General features: G+C 32.9%; 2 protein-coding genes across 3 annotated transcripts in view; one reads left to right on the plus strand and one right to left on the minus strand.

Moving 5' to 3' along the window:
- LOC143238103 (uncharacterized) overlaps positions 1–12,946 on the plus strand; it is a 26,372-nt gene extending 13,426 nt beyond the window's left edge. The window contains exon 3 of the transcript XR_013020405.1: positions 12,533–12,946. The gene's annotated coding sequence lies outside the window, so the exon portion shown is untranslated. The remainder of the gene's footprint in view (positions 1–12,532) is intronic.
- Positions 10,572–24,461, minus strand: IFT20 (intraflagellar transport 20). Of its 2 annotated transcripts, none has more exons than XM_076478052.1 (4): positions 23,869–24,461; positions 18,913–18,998; positions 17,883–17,986; positions 10,572–10,787 (listed from the first exon to the last, which is right to left on the minus strand). In XM_076478052.1, the coding sequence occupies exons 1-4, from the start codon at positions 23,993–23,995 to the stop codon at positions 10,706–10,708; spliced, it is 399 nt and encodes a 132-aa protein (XP_076334167.1). In that variant the 5' UTR covers positions 23,996–24,461; the 3' UTR covers positions 10,572–10,705. The 2 variants fall into 2 exon arrangements, with proteins under 2 accessions (XP_076334167.1, XP_076334168.1); XM_076478053.1 differs by lacking the exon at positions 10,572–10,787 and adding an exon at positions 10,878–11,004 and having other exon boundaries at positions 23,869–24,150.
- Positions 24,462–24,824: the final 363 nt, after the last annotated feature.

A 24,824-nucleotide genomic window follows, 5' to 3' on the forward strand; every position in this document is an offset into this window, starting at 1 on the left:
AAGAGCAACACCACCAAGATAGAGCTTCGTATCAGGGTGAAACCCTGTAGGTTACAAATGTGCATGCAAACGGATTTGAAGAAAAAAAAGGTGAAACCGTTTGTTGTGGTCCACTTCAACAAGCTACTGAGAACAGTCTGAAGTTGCCTCTCATATCATTTCATGTTCGAAGACCGTCACGATATGTGGAAATCGTCAATATAAATTCCATTTGCAACAGTAGGAACAAGTTTATTTTGATACTGAAAAGAGTTATACTCAAGACACAGCCTTGAGGGTCTCCAAGTTCCTTTGCGAAAGAATGGGAAGGAGTCGAACCAGCACGGATTTGAAATCGACTTTCGAGTAAAAATTATGAATAAAAATGGGCAAATTATTCCGCAACCCATACGAATGAAGGCCACGCAAAATGCAATAACCCTTTTAAACATCAAAAATGAGAGATAAAGATGTTCTTTCTTCAGGAAGGCTTCCCTGATTGACGTTGTAAGTTGAATCAGGTGATCCATGGTGGAGAATTTTCAGTGGAACCTTTAGAAATGATAGGGTAATAGCTTTGTTCCAGCATCAGGAAATTTTTTTTCTCAAATCTGATTAAAAACAACTAGAAGAAGAACAAAAGAGGAAAGAGAAAGATTGTGCAGCATCTCATAGTCAACATCATCAGGTCCAAACAATGTACTTCCAGACTGATGAAAAGCAAGCTGAGGTTTCACCAGAGTAAAGAGGTGATTATTGTAATAGAGACGATTGACCTGAAAGGAAAAAGGCAACCATTCTGCCAGAGACGTGATGGCTAAGAAAACAGGTGAAGAGGCAGGAGGGCTAGAAAAATAAGAAAAATTCTCGCCTAGAGTATTAACAATTTTTTGTACATCAGCAACTTCCTGTCCATTGGACAGAAAGATGGAAAAGGAACTGAGCAGGCACTAAAAGCTATCACTGGAAGCAACAGTAAGGACATAGACAGAAGTAGATGTTGACTTGTCAACACGTTTATCTATGGAGAGCAAAGGAATCTTCACATATTGTGAAAAAGACTCTGATGAGTGCATAGAAAGATACGTCTGCACACCTACTGTAGCAGTGGAGCATATTGCAATGGCATATGTCGAAGATGATATGATATGTTATTGAAAATGTTCAAGTGCTGTTCCCGTTTCTCCTCCACCAACTAAAGACAAGAACAAAAGTAAGAGGAATGGAAATCATTACAGTTAACACAGTGAGAGTCCTGTTCACACTCATAGGCGTCGTAGTCTTTGCCATAACGACAACCATACTTCACAAAACCATGTCAAGATGCCTTTGAATAACCACACTGCTGACGTTGGAAACATCAGAAACAGTTGGGAATATATGGCTGTACCTTAGGATTAAGATAACCTGTCTTGATAGAGAAACCACAAATAAATAAAAACGTTAATGTTTTATCAAAAGAACTTGACACTGTATAAATTATACCACCTGTCTCCATTTTCTTCATCTATGTTATTTCGATCTCCTCTGTGTGAAAGTGGTGGCTCGGTCATGGCATAAGAGTTATCTGAGCTATTAAACGCCAGTATGTGTCACGTCATACTTGATTTTAAAGTTAAATTGTTTCTGAATTAAAGTATATTTCTGTTATATCACCAACGTTTCTAATAAAAGACAAAGCTATTTAATCACCGGATACACTAAATTAAGAAATCAATAAATATGTTTTGCAGTTTTCTGGTCTACACATTTTATTTTATATTTTAGTACATAGACTAAAAGCAATATTAGGTTACACTTTGGTTGTTAACAATGCATTCCAGCATAACATAAAAGCTATTGTTGGAATGTATTGTTATCAAAACTCACTGATCTTATTTTTGTATATATTAGATATTGTTACATAAGAAACTATTTATTTTCTTTGTAGTTTTTCGCTAGTTTGCCTCATTAGAAAGCTAAGTAATAATACTTAGATGCACACCCACATGATCAACTTAGTATTAAAGTAAAATTTTAAATTCTTAGGTTTTTCCTCTTGGAATTATAACGGTCACACGCACATACACTCATTTTATTATAAAATGTAGGAGAGAGAGGGAGACGCACACTCAAAATTTAATTTTCATAAACTTGTGATTACACCTAAGACAAAAACGTGTATTGTTCCAAATATTCGCGCCAAGCTACTGAAGTGCCACATAGGTTAGCAGTAATATTAGCATTAACCTACGTATAGGTTGCCTGTTATAGCTGTTCCTGATTTTATCATGTTTGCTCCTGTATTTCGTCTACATTAACGCAACTATATTTAGGTTTCGTATCATGAATATCGAAAAATGTATGAATAAACCTTCGCTAGAAATACGCTTATCTCGTTTCATCATTTTAGATTTGAGATAGCAATAATATCTTTCTTGGGGAAATATGAAAACTAAAACAAAACCTCATTCAGTCTGTATATGTGGGTGCGAGTGATCTTACGGAATGTATAAAGAAAACGTATTAAGTTCACATATTTCGACCAAACATCAAACGAAAGGTTCTCATTTGTATCTCAAAATTAAAACGTTATTATACGAGGTCTGTTCAAAAAATACGCGGACTGACGTCATAAAACAAAATGTACTTTATTTAGAAGTTACAGGTCTGGGACCCCTTCAAAGTACTCTCCTTCCCAACGCACACACTTATCCCAACAGTGTTTCCACTTGTTGAAACAGTCCTGGTACGCTTCTTTTGTAATGTCCTCCAGCTCCTTCGTCGCATTTGCCTTAATCTCGGGAATCGTCTCAAATCTTCTTCCTTTCAAGGGTCTTTTGAGTTTGGGGAACAAGAAAAATCGCAAGGAGCAAGGTCAGGTGAGTAGGGGGTGGGAAGAACAGTGATCGAGTGTTTGGCCAAAAACTCACGAGTTCTGAGGGCTGAATTTCGCAGCAACGCGGTGCATCTTCAATTTTTCGGTCAAAATCTCGTAACAAGATCCAACTGATATCCCACACTCTTCAGCAAGCTCCCCAACAGTCAGACGTCGATTTGCCCGCACCAGGGTGTTGAATTTGTCGACGTGTGGGTCGTCAGTTGACGTGGAAGGACGTCCAGGACGCTCATCATCTTCAATGGACTGTCGACCATCCTTAAAACGTTCATGCCACTTGAAACATGCCGTACGCTTCATAGCAACATCACCGTAAGCCGTGTTAAGCATAGCAAAAGTTTCAGTGGCAGATTTTCCAAGTTTAACATAAAATTTCACAGCAAATCGTTGCTCCTTCAGGTCATTCATTCTGAAATCCGCCAAACGAAAAAATCGCACTTCACTTAAAACCGCGTAGCTAATACACAAATGAAGATATCTGCAATCGGGAAATGGCATCGTAATCAGCTGATTTGTGCGAACCTAGTGACACCAAGCGGATTCCCATCAAACCAACTGGAGCCGCGCAATTCAAACAGTCCGCATATTTTTTGAACAGCCCTCGTAATACTTGCAGAAATTCGGTCCTCGGTTATACATGTGAAGGCATCTTTATTAACCATGTGGAATGCAAGAAGAGATGGTCCTGGTATATGCTGTAATTCTAGAAGGGAACAATAATAACGTGACTTTAATATATCGTAATTCTTTTGGTGGTTGTCATCAGAGAGACAACAGAAAATTAAATTGGTTGTATTTTTTTGTCGAAAACTTTATATCAGCAGTATCTTTATTGTTAAATACATGAGCGAAATCTCTGTGTCTTCAGGTTGTAGAGATTCATAATCAATTGTTGCTTTTTTCTTAAATTGTGTATAGGTTCTGAGAACATTTCATTTCACCACATGACAATAGAAAACATTATACAACAATGTTATGCTCAATTATTTCTTCTCTCTGTACGGAGATTTAACAGCAAAGCATATTGTTTAAACAGGATATTAAACAGGTCTATATTTCGTGTCAGTAACCTTAAATGCATCGTAAATGTGGGGAAAATATTATCTAGAGATCACAGAAGTAACAAAAATGTATATTTTACAAAGAAAAATAAAATATTTTCTATAACAAGTAAATTTCTGCTATATGTTAAACCTACTACCAATAAAAGTTTACACAGTTGGAAATAATACTGTATTATGAGAGAAACATTAAATATTCTGACTTGGTGAGTATAGTTTCACTTCTTACGAAGACATGCATTACCTCTGTACATCATCTATTGGTATTAGAAAGGAAAAATAAAACTAGGTAGAAAATAAACGTACATTCTATAAGAATATATCTCATTTGAAATGGCTGAGACCAAAAACATCAAATCATCCCCCAAAAGTAACTTAAAAACATATATGTATATATATATATATACCCAAAGACAGTTTGCTTGCACTAGTCTATTATATCCGAAACCATAAATTCAGTCCTTTTATGATAAAATGTTTGCTTTGCGAAGTTCACAAATCCTGGCTAAATACAAAAGGTAATAACCTTGGTAAAGTTTAAACAGTGTAATAAAAGTATATGTTTAGTGCTTTGCCAATATCCCCGTTAAACTCGGTGTCTTGGAGACGTAATATGATAGTCTTGAATCTGTCCACTCTAAGTTCCTTTCTATTCGAACATTAGTGAGCAGGTTTTGAAACATTCTAAAAAAATTAAGGTTCGACAATATCTAAACGTGATATTAAAATATATGAATAATGCAATTCTTACTTTTTCTATGAATCTATAGTATACTTTAATAAAGAAATATCTCGCAATAGAAATTGTGTAGTTTATTCCTCGTACTCAATGAACATAAATCAATCGTCTTAAAAAAATCTTTTTAAAAAAAAAAAAAGTGGTATGTGGTAATCTCCATGGATATGCGACACTTATAGACTCACCAAAGTATAACTGACATTATCAAATATAAAGAGCACTTTTCTCCGAATTAAAATTACTTCCCACTATCAAACCTTCTAGATTTTGCTGGTGTTTATTTTTAGTAGAGAACTACAAAATCGATTACCTGCACTTTGTCCACAACGCAGAATCGAAGCCCATATTTTAACTTAGTAAACCGGAAACCTTTACGCTGGCACACCAAAAGGCCTCTAAGTTTTTATTATTTTTGTAGAATATGATTAATCTATGAATAAGTTAACAGATCTAACCAATACACAAAAAAATTACTTAATTTAGTGATATAAGCCCTTAGAGACTCTAACTACTGAGTTACCAAGGTGGTGAAGCATTGTGATAACGAATTTCAATTCTGGTTGAGAAGGTAGGAACATGTATTTAAAATAAAAAAAGAAAGTAGTTTGATCACTGAGACGAGATATAATCTTCCATGTCCTTATACGAACCTACGATAAATCTAAAACATTAAGAACATACTCTCCGTTACAATATTTATAGTCATGCAATTTTTGTTGTATTTCTAAGTATCAAGTGTCAGGTATTAGAAAAAGCAAAATTTCATTTCGAATAAAGTGAGAAAGACGAGTAAAAAGGAAAATATTCTAATAGCTGGTGTGGGCTTGACATTTAAAGACAGGCGCAGAGAAAAGGGACTGTAGTTTAAAAACAAAACTCGTCCATAATTCCTTTGGAAAAGGGAGGAAAAAGAAAGAGAAAAGAAGCTTAAATCTATTAAGGTCCTAAAACTCGTGTAACCTGTAGCGAAATATTGTGAATTGCATCATGCGAGATCATCTTAATTAACGTACGTTGTATTAAACATTATTTACTAACTTGCTTTACTGCCTGATACCTCTCATTCTTACCCAAAAAACACAAGTAGCTCGGGTTCAAGCCTGAATTAGTGATCGACGTTCTAAATAGTTCGGTACATAAAAAATTGTGATTCTTACAAATCATGATATCTCACCCAATAAAAAAAGTTGTATTTCTTGAGTGTTCTTCGCATCTAGTAGCTACGTAGTTTCGTGTTACAGCAGGTATATTTATTAATACACTTCTTGTGGGCTCAAATCCTCGTCACACCAAACATAATTGTCCTTTCAGCCGTGGGGGCGTTATAATGTGAGTTGAAAGGTATAGAATAATTAATATATCTATATTGAGTTAAAGACTACAGGATGATTAACATATCTATAGAGTTAACGGCTACAGAATAATTAATATATCTATGTTGAGTTAAAATTACAGAATACTTAATATATCTATGTTGAGTTAAAGTAACAGAATAATTAATATATCTATGGTGAATTAACTACAGAACAATTAATATATCTATGTTGAGTTAAAGTAACAGAATAATTAATATATCTATGGTGAGTTAAAGTAACAGAATAATTAATATATCTATGTTGAGTTAACTACAGAATAATTAACATATCTATGTTGAGTTAAAACTACAGGATAATTAACATATCAATAATCAGTTAAAATTACAGAATTATTAATTAATCTAGTGTAATGTGAATTCACAGCCATCTGTATAAAATAAATGTTCATACAATATTCTTGTAAACACCATTTTTTATTCTTAAAATATACTCTTCAAAAAAAGAAACGCAAAAGGCAAAATTTGAGACAAATTGTTAACAAGTTTATTCCGGGTAGTTCTGTATGACATGTGTGAAACTTTGCACATTCACTGCTGAACATCCAAAGTCTGCAAAGGCGAAGTTCACGCTCACTAGTTGAAGTTTAACGTCACTCAACGTCAATAATGAGTATGCACCCCGTGAGCATCAATAACTGCTTGGCATCTCCTGCACATAGAAGCGATGAGATGACGAATCATATCCTGTGAAATGGCTGTCCACTCAGCCTGCAAAGCTGCTGCAAACTGAGGTAGAGTCCGCGGTTGAGGTTGCCGCCGTCGCAGACGTCGGTCCAACTCGTCCCAAAGATGTTCGATGGGGTTTAAATCTGGTGATCTTGAGGGCCAGGGAAGAACGCTAATGTTGTGGTGTCTCAAGAAGACAGTGGTGAGTCGGGCTGTGTGAGGACGGGCATTGTCATGTTGAAAAACGTCGTTGACGTTCACCATGATTGGTTGCACATGGGACCTAAGAATCGCGTCGACGGTTGCGTACGGTCTGATCGGAAATCCTACGCAGCCCTGGTGTGGTTGAGGCAGTAGACGTCGCAGTGGTGGTCCTATCCCGAAGGTCACGTAAACGGATTTAGCGATCTTGTGCGGGCGTGGTCACACGAGGTCTGCCAGATCGTGGACGGTCACGAGTTGACTCGTAATCCGAGGGTCGCGGGTTCGAATTCCCGTCGCACCCAAAACATGCTCGCCCTTTCCGCCTTGAATGCGTTATAACGTGACGGTCAATCCCACTATTCGTTGGTAAAAAGAGTAGCCCAAGAGTTGGCGGTGGGTAGTGATGACTAGCTGCTTTCCTCTAGTCTTATTAAATTGCAAAATTAGGGATGGCTAACGCAGATAGCCCTCGTGTAGCTTTGCGCGAAATTCAAAAACAAATAAACAGACTTTTGGAAATAAAACCAGAATAGCTTTGTAAAACCCAAACTGGTTTAAAGTTATTAAAAGATATTGAAAAGCGCTAAATCTTTTCCTGTGAAGTCAATTTAAGAGTAGATTTACAAGGAACCCTGAACAAAGTGCCATCAAACGAAGCCGCAAAAAATAGGTATATTATTTAAAACTGAAAATGAATGTATACACTATATAGCCAAAAGTATGTGTTCATCCGACCATCAAATCCATATATACTCGTAAATATCTCATTCCAAAACCACAGGGATTTATTTATATGGCGTTGTTCCCCACCCTTTGCTGCTTTAACAGCCTCCACTCTTCTGGGAATGCTTTTCACTAGATTTTGGAATATGGCTGCGTGAATTCGCTCCTATTCAGCCACAAGAGCATTAGTGAGGTCGGGCGAGAAGGCCTAGCTCGCAGTGAGCGTTCCAATTCATCCCAAAGGTGCTCGATTGGGTTGAGGTCAGGACTCTGTGCAGACTGGTCAAGTTCTTTTACACCAACCTCGACAAACTAGGTCTTTATGGACCTCGCTTTGTGCACGGGGACATTGTCATTCTGAAACATAAAAGAGCATTCCCCAAACTATTGCCAGAAAGTTGGAAACATACAATTCTCTAGAATATTATTGCATGTTGTAGCATTAAGGTTTCTCTTCACTAGAACTAAAGAGCCTAGCCCAAACCATGAAAAACAGACCCAGACCATTATATCTCCTCCACAAAACTTTACAGTTGGCACTATGCATTCAGGCAGGTAGCATTCTCCTAACATCTGCCAAACCCAGATTCATCCGCCTGACTGCCAGATAGTGAAGCGTAATTCATCACTCCAGAGAATTACTTTCCACTGCTCCAGACTCCAATGACAATGTGCTTTAACACCACGCCAACCAACGCTTGCACTGCACATGGTGATCTTAGGCCTGTGTGCGGCTGCTCGGCTATGGAATCCCATTTCATGAAGATCCCGACGAACAGTTCTCATGCTGGCGTCGCTTCCAGAGGCAGTTTGGAACTCAATAGTGTGTGTTGCAACTGTGGACAAACGATTTTTATGTGCTACGCGCTTCAGCACTTGGCGGTTCCGTTCTGCGAGCTTATGTGACCTACCGCTTCGTGGCTGAGCTGCTCGTGCTCCTAGACGTTTCCACTTCACAATACAACACTTACAGTTGACCGGGGCAGTTCTAGCATGGCATAAGTTTGACGAACTGACTTATTGGAAAGGTGGCATCCTGTGACAGTGGCACGTTGAAAGTCACCGACCCCTTCAATACAATCCTTTTTACTGCCAATGTTTGTCCATGGAGATTACATGGCTGTATGCTTGATTTTAGGTACCCGTTAGCAATGGATATGGCTGAAATAGCCGAGCCCACTAATTAAAGGGAGTGTCCACATACTTTTGGCCATATAGTGCACCTTGGAAATGCTTTTCCGCGTTCACTTTTGTTTTCATATTTAATCAACTGTTTATTAGAGATTTTAAAAGGTTAAAAAATCTACAATATTTCTCCTTAAAAGTTAAAATCTTATGAATTGTATAAAATTTATATCAAAATGTTCACAGTCAACAAACAGTTCATTTTCTAAATACTTAAGGAAGGTAGAGGTTTATTTTGTGTTTGTAAACACACACACAATAAAAAAATATATAAATATTAAAATATTACGCCCTCTGTTTGTAAGAATCTAAACTCACTTTCAAAAACTTTCATAAATTTTCAGCATATACCGATTGTGTGCTCAATCAGCATTCATTTATAAAATTGGGTGAATATTAATTCTGATCATTAACTCCATGGCACGAAACTGCATACAAATGAAACTATTTTAAAGTTACATGTTTGTGTAAATGCAAAATATGTACACTCTGAAAACTTAATATTTTACTTTCTAAGGAATTCAACAATATCAGCACAGTAATAATATGAAATAAAGAAATAACCTCACCTCAGTCACTTATTTTTATGTACACAAAAGTAAAATATATTGGAAAGAAATTTCGATATTAAGCTTTAACCACTATAGCGAAATTTGACGGTCACATATTGAATATTTTTAATTATTATGACGGATTTTAATATCGCTGTTTGTTTCAAGTAAAGATATAGATATTCATGTAACTTATACTGTTAAATCTGTATTGCGAAATTCCAATCTTTTCATTAACGTTGTAAAAGATTCTCGAGTGTAAGAATCAACTACGTATAAAGTTTATGTAAATACCAGTATTGTTGTTTCGGCTAAAACTTCTAGAATCTCCCCTAACTCTTATAGAAAGTAACTAACGCAACAGTATAGATTGTTGGTTTGATAAAGTTTGTATATTATAAATCTCAGAAGCTACAACTGTGATTAACGCTTACTAATCAGGAAACTACAGATATTTGATTAGTAATGTTTACAGATTTTGGACATGAAAGAGTTTAACTTCAGTAGATTAACATCGGACGTTAGCTTTTTTTTTGGTGTTTTTTTATGAAGACAACTTCAGTGGTGAAAACTTGTTTGATCAGCGAAAATCTACCTAGCTCCCTGTTAAATGAATTGTACCAATATCGACTCAGAATTAATTCACACACCACGAGTACTCAATAACACAGAAAGCTCAAGATCAGATAGAAGACATTGTTTGTAAAACTTGTGTACATAAATCATTATTTGTAATAACTGGTATTAAAGTGTTTTATTGTTTGTGTATTAAAATATATTTGTATTAAGAAAGAAAATTGTGTGTATTGATCTTATTGGTAAACAACATAAATTTAATACATCTCTACATGAAATTAACTTCTGAATTTAAATTACAAGTTAACTCAATTTCAGGCTATTTGAAATCATAAAATGCAACATTACAAAGTTAATTAGTTTACTGAAATATCTGCTTAGTAGATAAGAGTTAAAAACTTTACTACTTAATTAATATATTTAGAAATCAATAAATCTATCTTAAAAACTGTTCACCACCACACAAATTCCATTTTCAGAGTCACTGCTTGAGTTACATACCCATTTATTTTTTTTTATTTTTTTTGTTGTTGTTCAGAAACAAAACTTTATGCATTTGTTAATTTTTAAATTGTCGTAATCAAATAACATTGAAAATGTTCTGGGAAGACTAATCATGTTTTTGAAAAGTGCATAATGAACTCAAACAAATTTTAATGACAGTTAATATGAAATATATATACAAATCAACAGTGTTTAAACTTACAAGATCAAAACGTTTGTGCTATTAAATCAAAGTAGCATAACTGATGAAAGATCAACATTTGATTAATTCTGTAAGAGAAATTGTTCAATCAATTCATTTTGATCAGCTTCTTCTTTCTTCAGTGATTCATACTGGATTCTCAATCTGGAATATATTAACATTTCATTGATACTTAGAATAGTACTAAATGACTTGCAAAATATTTGATTAAAAACTGGTAGCAAGTATGACATCACAAATATCTTAACCTATGGTAACAATACGCACATACAATCACCTTGACTCTGGCTGTCCCTGCAGCATGCAAGAACAAAGACAAATCTGTGTCCTTCTTGTTGCAATTTACTTGAAGTACAGTGAGCTGCAAGTACAGATAATGCACAGGACTTTCAGACATGCAGGTACCCAATTTCATAGTTACAATGTATGAAAGCTAAAAAGTTTAGTATTAAAAAAAGAAAATACACAAACTGATATTTGTAGTGTTGAATGCATTTAAACAAGAGTAGGTGTGACCAACAACTAAATGTACACCAAATACAGAGAAGAAAGTTTGTCACTAAAAGTAACCCTAACTCAGAATATTCCATTGCAATTAAAGTAGAATCCTTCTTTAAAATCATTAAGTACAAAAGTAAAGATCAAGATAAAACAAGATGGCAGCCATACAAACACCTTTAAGATGTCTGAATATTAACAATGACTATTTATTGGCTGAACAAAACTAAAGTTTACTGAACTTCAACATAGAACTCAAAGCCAAAATACATTTATCCAGACAGAGTAATTAAATTAGTCTGCCCATTAACATTTTGGTGAAGGGGATGCAAGGAAGCCAGAGTAGATATGTGCATGCACACTATGAAACCTTATAGCTGTAGAGAATATTGGTATATAGAAAATACTGTGTGGGATGACCTACCCTATAGCCAAGTGCAAAATTTTTTTATTTTTTTTTATCTTTAAAATAAAAATATTTACTCAATTTTAAACTTAAATTATTTCTGATATTAAGACTTGAGATTTATCACCAATATTAAAAAGAAAGGATATTCCTATGGTCATGGGTCAAAGGATATCATTGCATTTCTTGATTTGCATTCAAAATTTAATTTGATGACAATTTTAGAGTTTGTGTTTATAAATTTGGTCTCAAATTGTAGATTATAATTCCAATTTTACTATTATGCATTAATTAATTTCAAAATAAATATTAAACAATGCACTTAAAAATAGGTTGTTTTTTTGTGTGGGTAATAAGGTGCATTTGAATGAAACCCTACTTCAAATTAGAGGTTTGTCTTGTTAAAATACAAAGTCTATAGTTTTGTACAAGTTATAAAATCAAATTACCAGCATTAACAAACTAGAACAGAAAATAAGAGCTTCCTATCTTTTCTATTCACTGGGATATCACTCACATGCTGAACCAAACATAGTGACCCCATTTGCCTCTTTCCATTTTAGGAAATGCTCCTTTATGTACATTTAATTCAAAAACAACCCTAATGGCTTTCTGAACCATTTAAGTGTTATGCCATATTTCCTTCTTTTGAAACAAGACTACAAGAAGGTAGGTTGAACCTTTAGTCTTTTCAAAATTCCATATTATTCTAGACTCAAATACAGCTTTCAGTTGCTATGCATGATCAATTATAGTGAAATTCTATGGTATAAATAGTTATTACAATTTTTGGGTTATTTCAAAAGTGTCTATAAAAACCTAACAAAATATTTCATTTCACATCTTCAAAGTGCAAAATTTTAAAAGGCTTAACAACCTACAGAAAGAAGCAAATGAGCATAAAGGTTGTTGCAAGTAGAAGATACAATCATTTGCTATACTCAAATGTTCTATGTTTTAAGAGAAATATGTTTTTGAATTTCAGACAAAGCTATACGAGGGCTATCTGCATTAGCCGTCCCTACTTTTACAGTCTAAGACTAGAGGGAAGGCAACTAGTCACCACCCAAGGCCAACTCGTGGGCTACTCTTTCACCAACAAACAGTGGGATTGACCATCATATAATATCCCCACAACTGAACGGGCGAGCATGTTTGGTGCGACAAGGATTTGAACCGAAGATACATGTTTTAAGCACTTCTGTCTGTGTCTGTGGTTTTTTTTTCCAGAAATACAATTGTATATTAGAAAATACTATTACTAGCACATTAGAATGTAGCAAATACAGTTAATTTTATAAAGGTCAGTTTTATTATTATTGGGCACAGTAACATGAATAAACATGTGCCACATCATTGTAACTTTTGTCAATGTAATAAAAATAATAAATACAAAATGTATAGTGTTACAAGTTTTAAGTTATTTAGACTAAACATAGTTGTCATCTGTAGTCATTCTAAAATGGGAAAAGCATCATTTATTTCCTAATTTTTTTGTGGTGGTTATGAGATTGATCAAATCTACCTGACATACATAGAAATTTTGATTCAATTATAAAAATAACAGATACAATACAGTTTTCCTTTAAAAAACATTTGATAATTGTCTAGATATTATAAAAATTTTACATGTGAAATTTAAAACTTTTCTGAAGTATAAAAGTACTTTTAATCTTAAAATGAAAATTACTCTAAATGTCGGATAGTCAAGATTCTGAAAGAAAAAGTTACAAGAAAATATTCAAGTAACAAATCTCACTACTAAATTCTAATCCTGATATTTTGTGTTAAAAAAAGCCTTGCAATGTTTACCAATAACCTGCTAAATTTTGCAAGTATACAAGTACCTTATTACAAATCATGGTACAATTACTCTCACTGATATTATGATCTGGGAAGATTCTGCCAAACCCAAGATGGAAGGGGTTAATAAATGGATAAGAAATTAAGAAATTAACAAAATACTTTCCTGGTTTTGTTGTCTATACATTTCATTTTATACTTTTGGTGCACAACAATATCAGGTTATACTTTTGTCACTGAGCAATAATACATAGTTCCAAAGTAGCATTACTCAAACATACTAGCCTTTCTGTGTATTAGAAGTTAACTAAACTGATGTTTTACCAATAATTATTCTATAAATACACTATGAATTCATGTTTCTAGTCCTGATTTCTCCAAGCCCATTCCCTTGGCTGTGGTTTCGCTAGATAGTAGATAGGGGCAGTGGGAATCTCGTTAATCCATTCTGACTGGCACACAAGAGGAATTTACTAATACCCAACTGCAATCTTGATTTCATTTTTTTTTTTAACTTCATTTACCTATGAAATACGAGGTTAAGGTATATTTGACAGATTATTTTGACAGACAACACACTGATAAGAATCATACGAGTATTTAGACTGCATATTGTGCTCACAGAGCCAACTAAGTCTCTATACATGTCTTTATAAAGCAAATCAAAATTTCAACAAACACTCAAATAAATAAAGTTACCTTTACAGCAATCATGCAAAAAAAAAAAAAAAAGAAGAAACTTATTGTTCCAATTATTTCACAGAACTCTTCTGTCTGTCATTTCCAATGATTCATTTCTTGTTTAGAAAAGAATACTAGTACACAGATGTTAAAATAAATGATGCTACCTTGGGCATATTATTATATTTTAGTGCAAGTTGGAAAAGATCCAGATGAGCAATAAAACTGAATCAGGTAGAGACATGCTCATACAGTTACGACAAAAAGTGTTCGTACCCGTGTCCCGAGTGGTTTTTTACTCATAACTTAAAAAATATCAAGAGTAGGATAATGAAAGTATAGTACATTATACATATCATACTAACACACATCTACATAAATTTTTATGTAAATTGAACGACCAATAAACTGTTTATAAACAAATAACCAAAAACAGGTGGAGCAGAAAGTGTTCGTACAGTTCAGAACGTGTAAAAAAAAAAAAAAAAAACAACTGATATTCCCATACAAATTTTGTTTAGTTTGGCAAATAAACTATATTACATCATTCCAGACATCATTATTGGAATTTAGCCAGCAAAAAATGTATTTCCAGCAATTTAGCTCTGTCTCAGTCATTATCTGCTTGGTCATCATGGCAAACAGGAAACAACTCTCTTTCCAGTATTGCTACACAACTTAATGTGCCAAAATCTACTGTTCAAAGCATAATTGCCAAGTTTAAGCTTACAGGATCAACCGCTAACCTCCCTCGTTCCGAAGCCCCACCAAAATTCCAAAGAGAACCAAGAGAAAGGTTCTCAGAGAAGTTAGTAGGAATCCTCGTTTAATGCGTAATGGCATACAGAAACTGGTAAGGGAAAGTTGAAATAAGCACCTCTACAGTTACGAACATGTTACACTCTTCTGGGTTCAAAGCACGCTGTCCTCGTAGAACTCCACATTTAAAGTCTGTTCATTTAGAAGCACGATTGAGGTATGCAAGAAAGCATGCAGATAAGCAATTTACCTATTGGAAGAGTATTCTTTGGTCAGATGAAACTAAAAATCGAGCTTTTAGGCCACAACAATGTTCACAATATTTTCCCGTAAGAAGGAGGAATGAAACCTTTCAAAGAGCACCATCCCTACAGTTAAACACAGAGGTGGCTCAATCATGCTATAGGGTTCTTTCAGTTCTTCTGGTGTAGGCAGCCTTCACCACGTCAACAGAATAATGAAAAAAGAAGAGTACGTTAATATATTAGGCACTTATATGAAGAATGATACTCGGAACTTGCGACTTGGGTGTTGTCGGATCTCCCAGCACGACAATGACCCTAAACACACATTGAAATATGTGCAATCCTGGTTACAGAGGAACCATATAAGAGTTCTGGAGTGGCCATTGCAGTCACCCAATCTCAACCCTATTGAAAATGTTTGGCATGAGTTGAAGACCAGGGTTCATCAGCATCATCCAAAAACTTGCAAGAGTTGGTGCCTTTTGTAAAGAAGAATGGAAGAAAATACCAGTTGAGTACTGTCAAACAATCATGGAGGACTATGAGGAGAGACTGCACCAAGTAATTCACTTGAAAGGCTACACAACTGACCATTAAAGTAGATGCACGAACACTTTCTGCCCCTCCTATGTTTGATTATAAACAGTTTATTGGTCATTCAATTTACATAAAAATTTATGTAGATGTGTGTTAGTATGATATGTGTAATATACTATACTTTCATTATCCTAATCATGATACTTAAGTTATGAGGAAAAACTACTCATAATGCAGGGGCATGAACACTTACTGTTGTAACTGTATATTATTGATACACACAAACAAACATAGCTAATAAAAAGGAAATACTCAAGTATATTTAAAAAAAAAAAAAAAATTAAATTTTATAACACAAGTAGAGATCAACACATGTAACCCAGCTAGCTAGAGTAATATATGAAGTTTTACTGCTACAAAAATTATTAAAGCAAGAAAGTTAAAACTACAAGAACCGAGTCACTTAAAAGTGATCCCTACTTTGGCTCAAAATAAAACAGTTATTTGACAAAGGAGAAGTAAAAATTTTAATTTTAAAAGGAACTCTTTGTAATTTTGACTGTGTCAATACTTTTTGTAGCATTAAAATTTTTTATATTACTACAGCTAGCTAGGTTACATACATATATCCCTTATTTATGTATAATTTTAAATTTTATACTTATTATAAACATAATTCATATGAATTTACATCTAAACTTGTCCAAAAACTACATTCTCAGACTTCGTCTCAAAGCAAACAGCTGAACAGGAAATCAACTTTGAAAAGTGTGCAAAAACTACCTGGTATGTTAGTAAAGAAAAGTATGTCATAACACTGAAGGAAACTTGTGTTAAGTTGAGTTCCTACATTAATTCCAGAGACATTTTATTGGCATTTTCCCAATGATACATTTCCAAATTCATAAAAGCATATTGCAAATGCTTTTTAAACTATTCGTTGACAATGTAGATTACAGCTATAATGCCACATTAAACAGTAAGATTCGAAAAAGCTGCCAAGTTAAACTCTGCACACTATCGATGCTTATGTTCCAACATCTGCAAGGAATTATCATCCTTGTACTGAATGGATTCCAATAAAGAATGACTCCATCAAGATCAAACATCCACACACACATCCAAGACAAGATGTTAGTCATTCTACATAATGCAAATATACACAAGATTTGTATTATACTACTTGTTATCCATCATCTATCATATTTCTGTACCTTTAAGATGTTGAAACAGGCCCTCAAAAAACCTTACCATTCACATGTGATTAATGAACTTTGTAAAACACAAATAGCAAGGGGACAACAATAACTTTAATCAATTATTCAACATTTCTACAATGAAAAATCCCTCATATATTTACTTACCAATTATCTCATTCTGAAGTCTATTTGACTGGTGATTTACTGGCATGCATATATATATATATATATATATGGATAAAGAATATAAAACTGGAACTGACAAGCACACTATTATACAGTTTCATAGTGTGATGTCACTTGCTAATTTTTCTGAACATGTATTTTCCAAATTTGTCTCCATTTTGTTTTTCCTATTTTTGTCACCAACGTTTTTAACTTACTAAAAGCATATTTTATGTAACAGTTTGATTTTTAATTAGGCCAGATTTTGTTAACTTAATTGAAAAACAAAAATGGAAAAAAATAATGCAAACCAACTACACTTTTAAATATTAAAATGACACAGTGCATAAGCATTTACTTGGAAGTTTCTATAATTATTTAAAATAAATGTTGGATTATTGTTATAAATTAAATGAAGCTAGAACATACATGTACATTCAATAAAGTTCAACCTAATATTATAAACTGTAGTACAATGCACTACTAATACAGGATTAGTTAATTTCATAACTGAATGCAATTCAATTTATGTGTAAGATATGTAATCTTATTAGAAAAAGTAAAAAAAAAAAAAAAAGGTAAATGCAAGTAAAACAGTTGTTATATAGTACTCGAATATATGCCAAACATTCATCAAGTTTTCTATCATTTAGTTTTAAATTTAATATCACATGACTATATTGTAATTTCAATAACTCATTTTGTAGGCAGTTAATATTTGGCAATTATGATACTGTACTATCAAACCAATTATACTTAAGTTTTGTAAATGATATTCATAAAAACACAATACACTGTTTAGTACAACTTACAAGCAATTAAGTTCTTTGCAGTACTCACAACTAACTGACTTAAAGCCACAAATTTGTAAATACAGATTTACAATAAATAAAATAATAGCTAATAACTAAACAACCACACCACTGAAATTCACACTAATAATTACCTTTCTAATTGTATCTTCTTCTCCAATATGAGTACTTGTAACTGCTGCTGCTGAGATTCTCTTTGCTTGGTAACAGATTTTAGTTGGTTTCGAGAACCTAAAGCCTAATCAAATAAAAAAAAAAAAAAATTAGTAAAAGCATAAATGTGCATAATTACAGATAATTTATTAACAGTATAGACAAAGATTTCATTCATACATGATATTTCTTATGTGTCAAGTCTTCAGAAGTATACGTGAAAATATTTTAGCATGTTTCATTTTTATAAAGTCACTGCTGACTGAGTACAATGTGCAGTTCTCCAAAGCTTCAGTCTATCAAAATAAGTTAAATTTTAGGCATTTAAAAAAGAAAAAAACTTACTTTATGTTATTTGAAGATCAAAAATCATTCAACAAGTTAATTTCATATTGTATTTATGTATCAAAAACTATAATACCCCTAAAGATGAAAATCAGCTTACAGATTATCAGGAAAGCCTATGAAAATTATATGGGATTGTATAATCACCTTAAAATAACTTTCACCAACCAAATTAATACAGCAATAAATGATAGAGATGCAAAAAGCTTTCAGGAAAACAGGTGCAGTAAATCACCACACTGAAGATGATGATAACTGGAAAATATAAACCATAACTAATCAAGTGCATATTTACATCCAAATACTCCATAACAACATCCAAATATTATATTCTGTTACACAAAGTCTTTGGCTAGGTACAAACCTCATCAGCTTCACTAATTTAAAAACATCAAAAGTTCTAGTCAAAACATTTAAATTATTAGTCTTTAAGCATGTCTATTATCCTAAAAGTATTCATGCTTTTCCAGTTTTGATATTCTTTAGAGTTTTTTTCACAAATAACTGAAATTACAAAGATACTGTTATTTACTTGATATATATTACAGGCAAACTAATTATGGTAAAAAGTTAAATTATAATTAATCTTTTTTTTTTTTTTTTTAATAAAGTTTCATCACATCTGTTTCCTTAAAATTCAATACAGTTTCCACTTCTAATATTTACCTTCACTTTTGCTTTTTCAACTTCTTTCTCCAAATTGTCAACAATTTGTATGAAACCATCTACAATTTTCTGAAACTCTGCAATTTCTAGAGAAAACAGAGAAAGAAATTCCAATTACCTATCCAAATCAAAAGAACAAATTTAGTACTAGTATCTAAACAATAAATCAAGTTTTGTATTATGATGGCCTCTGACCAACTGAAAGATATATATATACTAGTTAGGAAAAAAAAAAAAAGGGAAATAAACACTATTTCAAAGATATAAAAGATTTACTCAAAATTTAATAATGCTAATAAGACAGGCTTGTGGGAGATGAGAAGCGACTATAAGGTATTTATGAAAGTGGTTGCCAAGAACTCAATCCTCATCTAAAAGTCTGTGCAAAAAATGTCCATCAGGCTGTGTGTTTAAAGATAGAATACCTTCACAAATGAAACAACATACCAGATAAATCCAAGCTGCTGGAGGTTAATATAGAGAAGTGTACAAGGCATGAAAACACTGTTCAGCCATTGTGTATTGCCTAACACTTGAATGTTAATTCTCAAAAGAACAACCCACAAATAGTCTACCAGAAGCTGCACTATACTGTGACAAATGCAAAGATTATTGTACTGTGGACTTTAACTGACTCACCTAACATAATTTTAGACATGTTAATGATTATGAACTGTAAAATGGGCATCATCTATCCATAAGATGCATCATGGCCAGACTTCATCAAGTGCAACAAGTACTATGAACTCTAATGCAAATGAATTTAAGAGATTTATAGTTATGCATTTCTAATTCTTGAACATGTCAAATAGCACAAAGGTAATACATAAAGCTTCCTGCAGAAGTAACCATGCTAAAAATTTTGGTCACTGTTCCCAGCAGTATAAAGGGGTCAGGCAGCAAACATTTTTCAGTGACATGAAGAATTTCCACAACATCTACTAAACTTCCTTCATGTAAATCACATCTAATGTTATTCTAGTAGTACTACCTTAGTAGTGTAAACATTTTTTAATATATGGCACCATAATATTATCCAATGCTCCAAACTTAACACTGTTTTACTTCCCACTATTGACAACAGAATAAAGGTTCAGTTCTAATTTAACTACTTTGCCAATTTTAATTAAATATTTTATTGAGTTCATGAGTGTTCACTGAGTGCAATTAAAAATGTTATGTTTTCTACCTTTTTTCATGAATAATTTGCATCTTCTACAGTAAATATTCTGTTAATATTCTAGTAGCCACTCAGCATACAAAACTATTAAACAAGTATTAAAAATTCTATGTACACTTCAACTTGTAGAGGGTCTGACCAAAGAGGAAGGATGTTGAAAAGTTAAGCTCATAGATTTCTAAAAGTCATAATATTATTATATTAATATTCTTTGTAGTAATTTGGGTCAAATAAAACAATAATTATATACAGTAATTTTGGTAAATGAAAATAAGATGATCAAAGTTTTAACTTAATTTATTGATGTAAGTTTTACTACAATGTTAAAAACAGGATGAGTACACATAATGGTACTTTAGGCTTAGATGTAATTCAACTTACTGGTAAAGTTATATAACAGGATTGAATACATTATTTTATGAAATAAATACAATTTAAAAACCAATTTATTGTCACTGATATATTAAAAATTAACTTCTTTACTTGAACTTAAATCCACTAGTTTATAATATATATAATATTTATTTATTAATTTTTTATTATGTATCCTGTTAGTTCTAATAAATTATTAGAGTTCTATATAATTAAAGAAAAATTTCATTACTTTAGTGTGATGACAAAGTAGTAAAAAAAAATAATGCAACTGGTTCTTAAACATTAGGCTTAACAGTAAGTGTTGATAATCTGCAAATGGTTAACTCCTATACTAGTCTTATCCTTCGTATGTATACCTACAATCCAAAAATAAATACTCAATATAAAATACCAGCAGCCTATACATAACCTCCAACTTCTGCTCAAATGCATAAACTACATAAAAATTCATTACTAACTTACTTAAATAGTACATACAATATCTGAGGTTATCATAATTAAAGTAAATAGATAAAGAAAAGTGTAGACTGTGGGAAAATAACAGAATTTTTGAAGAAGTTTTTACATGCAAGAAATACATTAGTTAACAACAACATTTAGGAAGTTATAAAGAGTATTATTAGGGCTAAAAGTAGTGAATATAGTTATACTGAGCCTATTCTGTTGAGCAACAAAGTTTGTCAATTAGCTTTTGTAAATGAGGAACATAGTTGAACATACACTGACAACACAGATGGTAGTCACTGTACCACCAACAAGTGATATACTTCTACCAGCAGTTATTAGGAATAAATATTCATCTAGTGATTGGGACACAACATAATCAAACACTACATCACATGAGAGATTGATATCTGGAAGAGATCTCACTGACCTCTTGAATAAAATGTTCACACATGACTTCACCCAGAAAAAGACTTAAATCAGCCTGTGGTGAAATAAAAAGTAACTATAATGTTAAGACTAGAATGGTACATCTAAAACACTCTTATTGCAAGACAGGATAAACTCAAAAGTAGGTGTTGGAAAGGACTCTACAATATCCTGAAAATAATCAATCATATAATTTACAAAAAAAACAAACAGTCCAAAGCAAATATCATTCACCACGATCACCTTTGGAAATACATCAATGAGAGTACAATCAACAAGGTAACTCCAGAAGATATTTCCAATAGAAAAATTCAACCAGCAGAATTCTTGTCAAGACTACAAGGTCAACAAGGACAGAACTACCAGTCAATTCTCTTGATCTATCTATCTAGAAATCCCCAGCTATAAGACAGTCAATGATGATAAAAGACAAGAAAGTCATTCCATATGCACACCATGTAATGTTAATCTAGGGTTAAATCTATTACTGAGGTTGGCATAATGTCACAATAAGTGATTTTGTCTAGTAATGCTTTCTTTGTTTGTTTTTGAATTTTGCACAAAGCTACTCGAGGGCTATCTGAGCTAGCTGTCCCTAATTTAGCAGTGTAAGACTAGAGGGAAGACAGCTAGTCATCACCATCCACCGCCAACTCTTGAGCTACTCTTTTACCAACGAATAGTGGGATTGACTGTCACATTATAATGCCCTCATGGCTAAAAGGGCAAGCATGTTTGATGCGACGGGGATGCAAACCCAGGACCCTCAGATTAGAGTCGCACACCTTAACATGCTTGGCCATGCCGGGCCGTCTGGTAATGCACTTGCCATCTTGGAAAAGGGACAAATAATAGCAAATCAAATAGAGCTGTCTGTACACAGTTTATATAGGTCTACAGTATACACATTATTAAAGCAGGTGTGCACATTCTTCAATTATCATTTATATATTATTGTTGGATAGTAAAATTATGAACTGCAACAAAATGTATTATCAATAGATGGAGAAGTTGTCAGTAAAGGTATTCATAAGATATTCAGTTACAAATAATTGGATTTGATGCTTGTCTATAGCAGCACCCTGCAGACTAGTTGATCACTGACCTGACAGAATGGTCCAATGTGCAGTATTCAGATGTGTACAATTACCTTATATTTAAAATTATTGGAAGACAAAATTACATGACACAAGCTGAACACATAGTTAAGGTCAGATATTAGCTCCCACAGCTTTCTTATTGCTTCCTGTGCTCTGCAGTTGATAGCTTTAAGTCACATTATTTTTCTATCTTTTTTTAGGGAGAAAACATCAGGTCAGCAGCACACTGCTAAATTAATCTATATTATGGTCACATTTTAGGTTCATCATGATACAAATAATGTTTCTTGTAATGTATTAGGATATTAAGACACATGTCATCAAAACAAGAAGTTCAGTTACATATTTTACTTTAAGTCACCAAGTTAGTTTCACTATAAATAAAATACAAAAGAATGAAAAGCACTGTATATGTATTAACAAAAATTATCAAAATTAAATACTTCATTTATTCCAAATGTCTAAGTACAATTTTTTTTTATCATTACTTACAATCAATTCAGAATTTTTCACTCACTCCAATATGTATAGCTGTAAAGTTTTAGGCAAAAAATGTATAAATTTTGTAAACACAAACAATGTGCGTTTCACATAATATCCACAATTTTACACAGTTTACTGTATGACTTAGCTACAGGATATTTAAGTTTGGCTCAAAATGTTCAAATTAGTTTCAAAAAAACATTAGAGAAGATTAAGGTGCAGGTGTTTGTTTTTCTTATAGCAAAAGCCACATCAGGCTTTCTGCTGAGTCTACAGAGAGGAATCAAACCCTGATTTTGGCATTGTAAATCTGCAGATTTACCACTGTACCAGCAGGAGGCAGAAGATTAAGAGTCAGCTTAGATTCTAGTAATGATAAAATCCATCATTATTTAGGAAAACAACACCAGAAGTTTGTCCAGTACTTTGACATTGAATGCTATTATTAACAGTAATTGTATTGCTCAAGGAAATTATGAAAAATTAAATCAATTGTTTGTAATTAAGCACGATGCTACACAATGGATGATATGTGCTATGCCCAACTTGTGTAACAAAACCAAATTTATGGTGTCATAAGTCCACAGATTTAGTATTGCATTGGCAAAATGGTATAAGTTAAAATTAAGAAATAAACAATCATCTATCCTTCCCAATGTTTCCTAACTTTAGATAAAACTAATAAAAAACAACTGCTAATGGTTTTATGTATCAAAATGTTTAGGCACCCTTCAACTTTGTAAATTCTACTATTTCTTTCAACATATTAACTGATTAAGAACACTACACGGTTTGTTTGCTGTACAGTGGTAAATGAACGTTGTTGTTATTTAACTTATTTCAATATTGTTTATCGATAACCTAGCTCTAGCTTAATTTTAATTTCTAGGTCCCAGCTCTATTACACTTGAACTAACTTTGCTCAGCAATACGAATCGTACTTACTGTCTACGAATTCTTTACACTCTTCTTTCAATTCATTTGTCTCCTGTGCGACTGCAGGATCGAGAATTCTTATTTTATTTAATTCATCGAAATAAAGCCCATTCTTCCCAAATGTTTCAGCATTCATCTTGACAATAACTACAGTTTAATTCGTCTCATAAAAGTTACACCTTACACCACTCAGACAGCTTCACTTTATTAATATTAATAAAGTTACGCTTAGCATATTACTTAACAATTAAAAAAAAACACGCATGCATAATTCGAGCTAATTTAAGCGCCCTCTCTTGATGTCAATGAGCCTTTTGCACTTTAGAAGTTTCATATCTTTATGATATATTTATAATTTTTAAATAGTTACTGGAACAAAAAATAAAATAAATTCTAAAAAGGTAATCAATAGTACAATTTATATCTTTCTCTTTCACGCAAGACTTATTACTATGTATATGAAAAACAGTTAATTAACTAGTTATAATTTTAGAACAAAAAAAGTGAAATATTACACCTATATATTTTGACATAAATATAAAAGCTTCTCGGAAGCTCAGTGCAAATCTGTTGGCTCACAGCGCCAAAACTCGTATTTCACTATTTGTGATGAGTACAGTACAGATAGTCCATGATATAGCTTTGCGCTTAACGACAAACAAACAAACAAACAAAATAAACATGGAAATGTGATTTGCAGAATTTTTTCTACATACTCTTCGTTATACAGCAATTTTTATAATTTTTCTTTTATCTTATTCTAAGCAATTTTGGTATAAATACTTCGTCTGGAAAAACATTGAATTTGCATTATTCTGGTTGCTTTGTTTCTTTATTCCTCATAGCAGATATCAACTCTGCTCAAGAGGATATTGCAGTAATATCGCACATTCGTGTTGAAGGGTATCACCTACTGTTGTCTCCTGCTGGTACGGCAGTAAGTCTACGGATTTACAACGCTAAAA

This window comes from Tachypleus tridentatus, chromosome 13, assembly GCF_004210375.1.
Source record: "Tachypleus tridentatus isolate NWPU-2018 chromosome 13, ASM421037v1, whole genome shotgun sequence".
Lineage (NCBI taxonomy): Eukaryota > Metazoa > Arthropoda > Merostomata > Xiphosura > Limulidae > Tachypleus > Tachypleus tridentatus.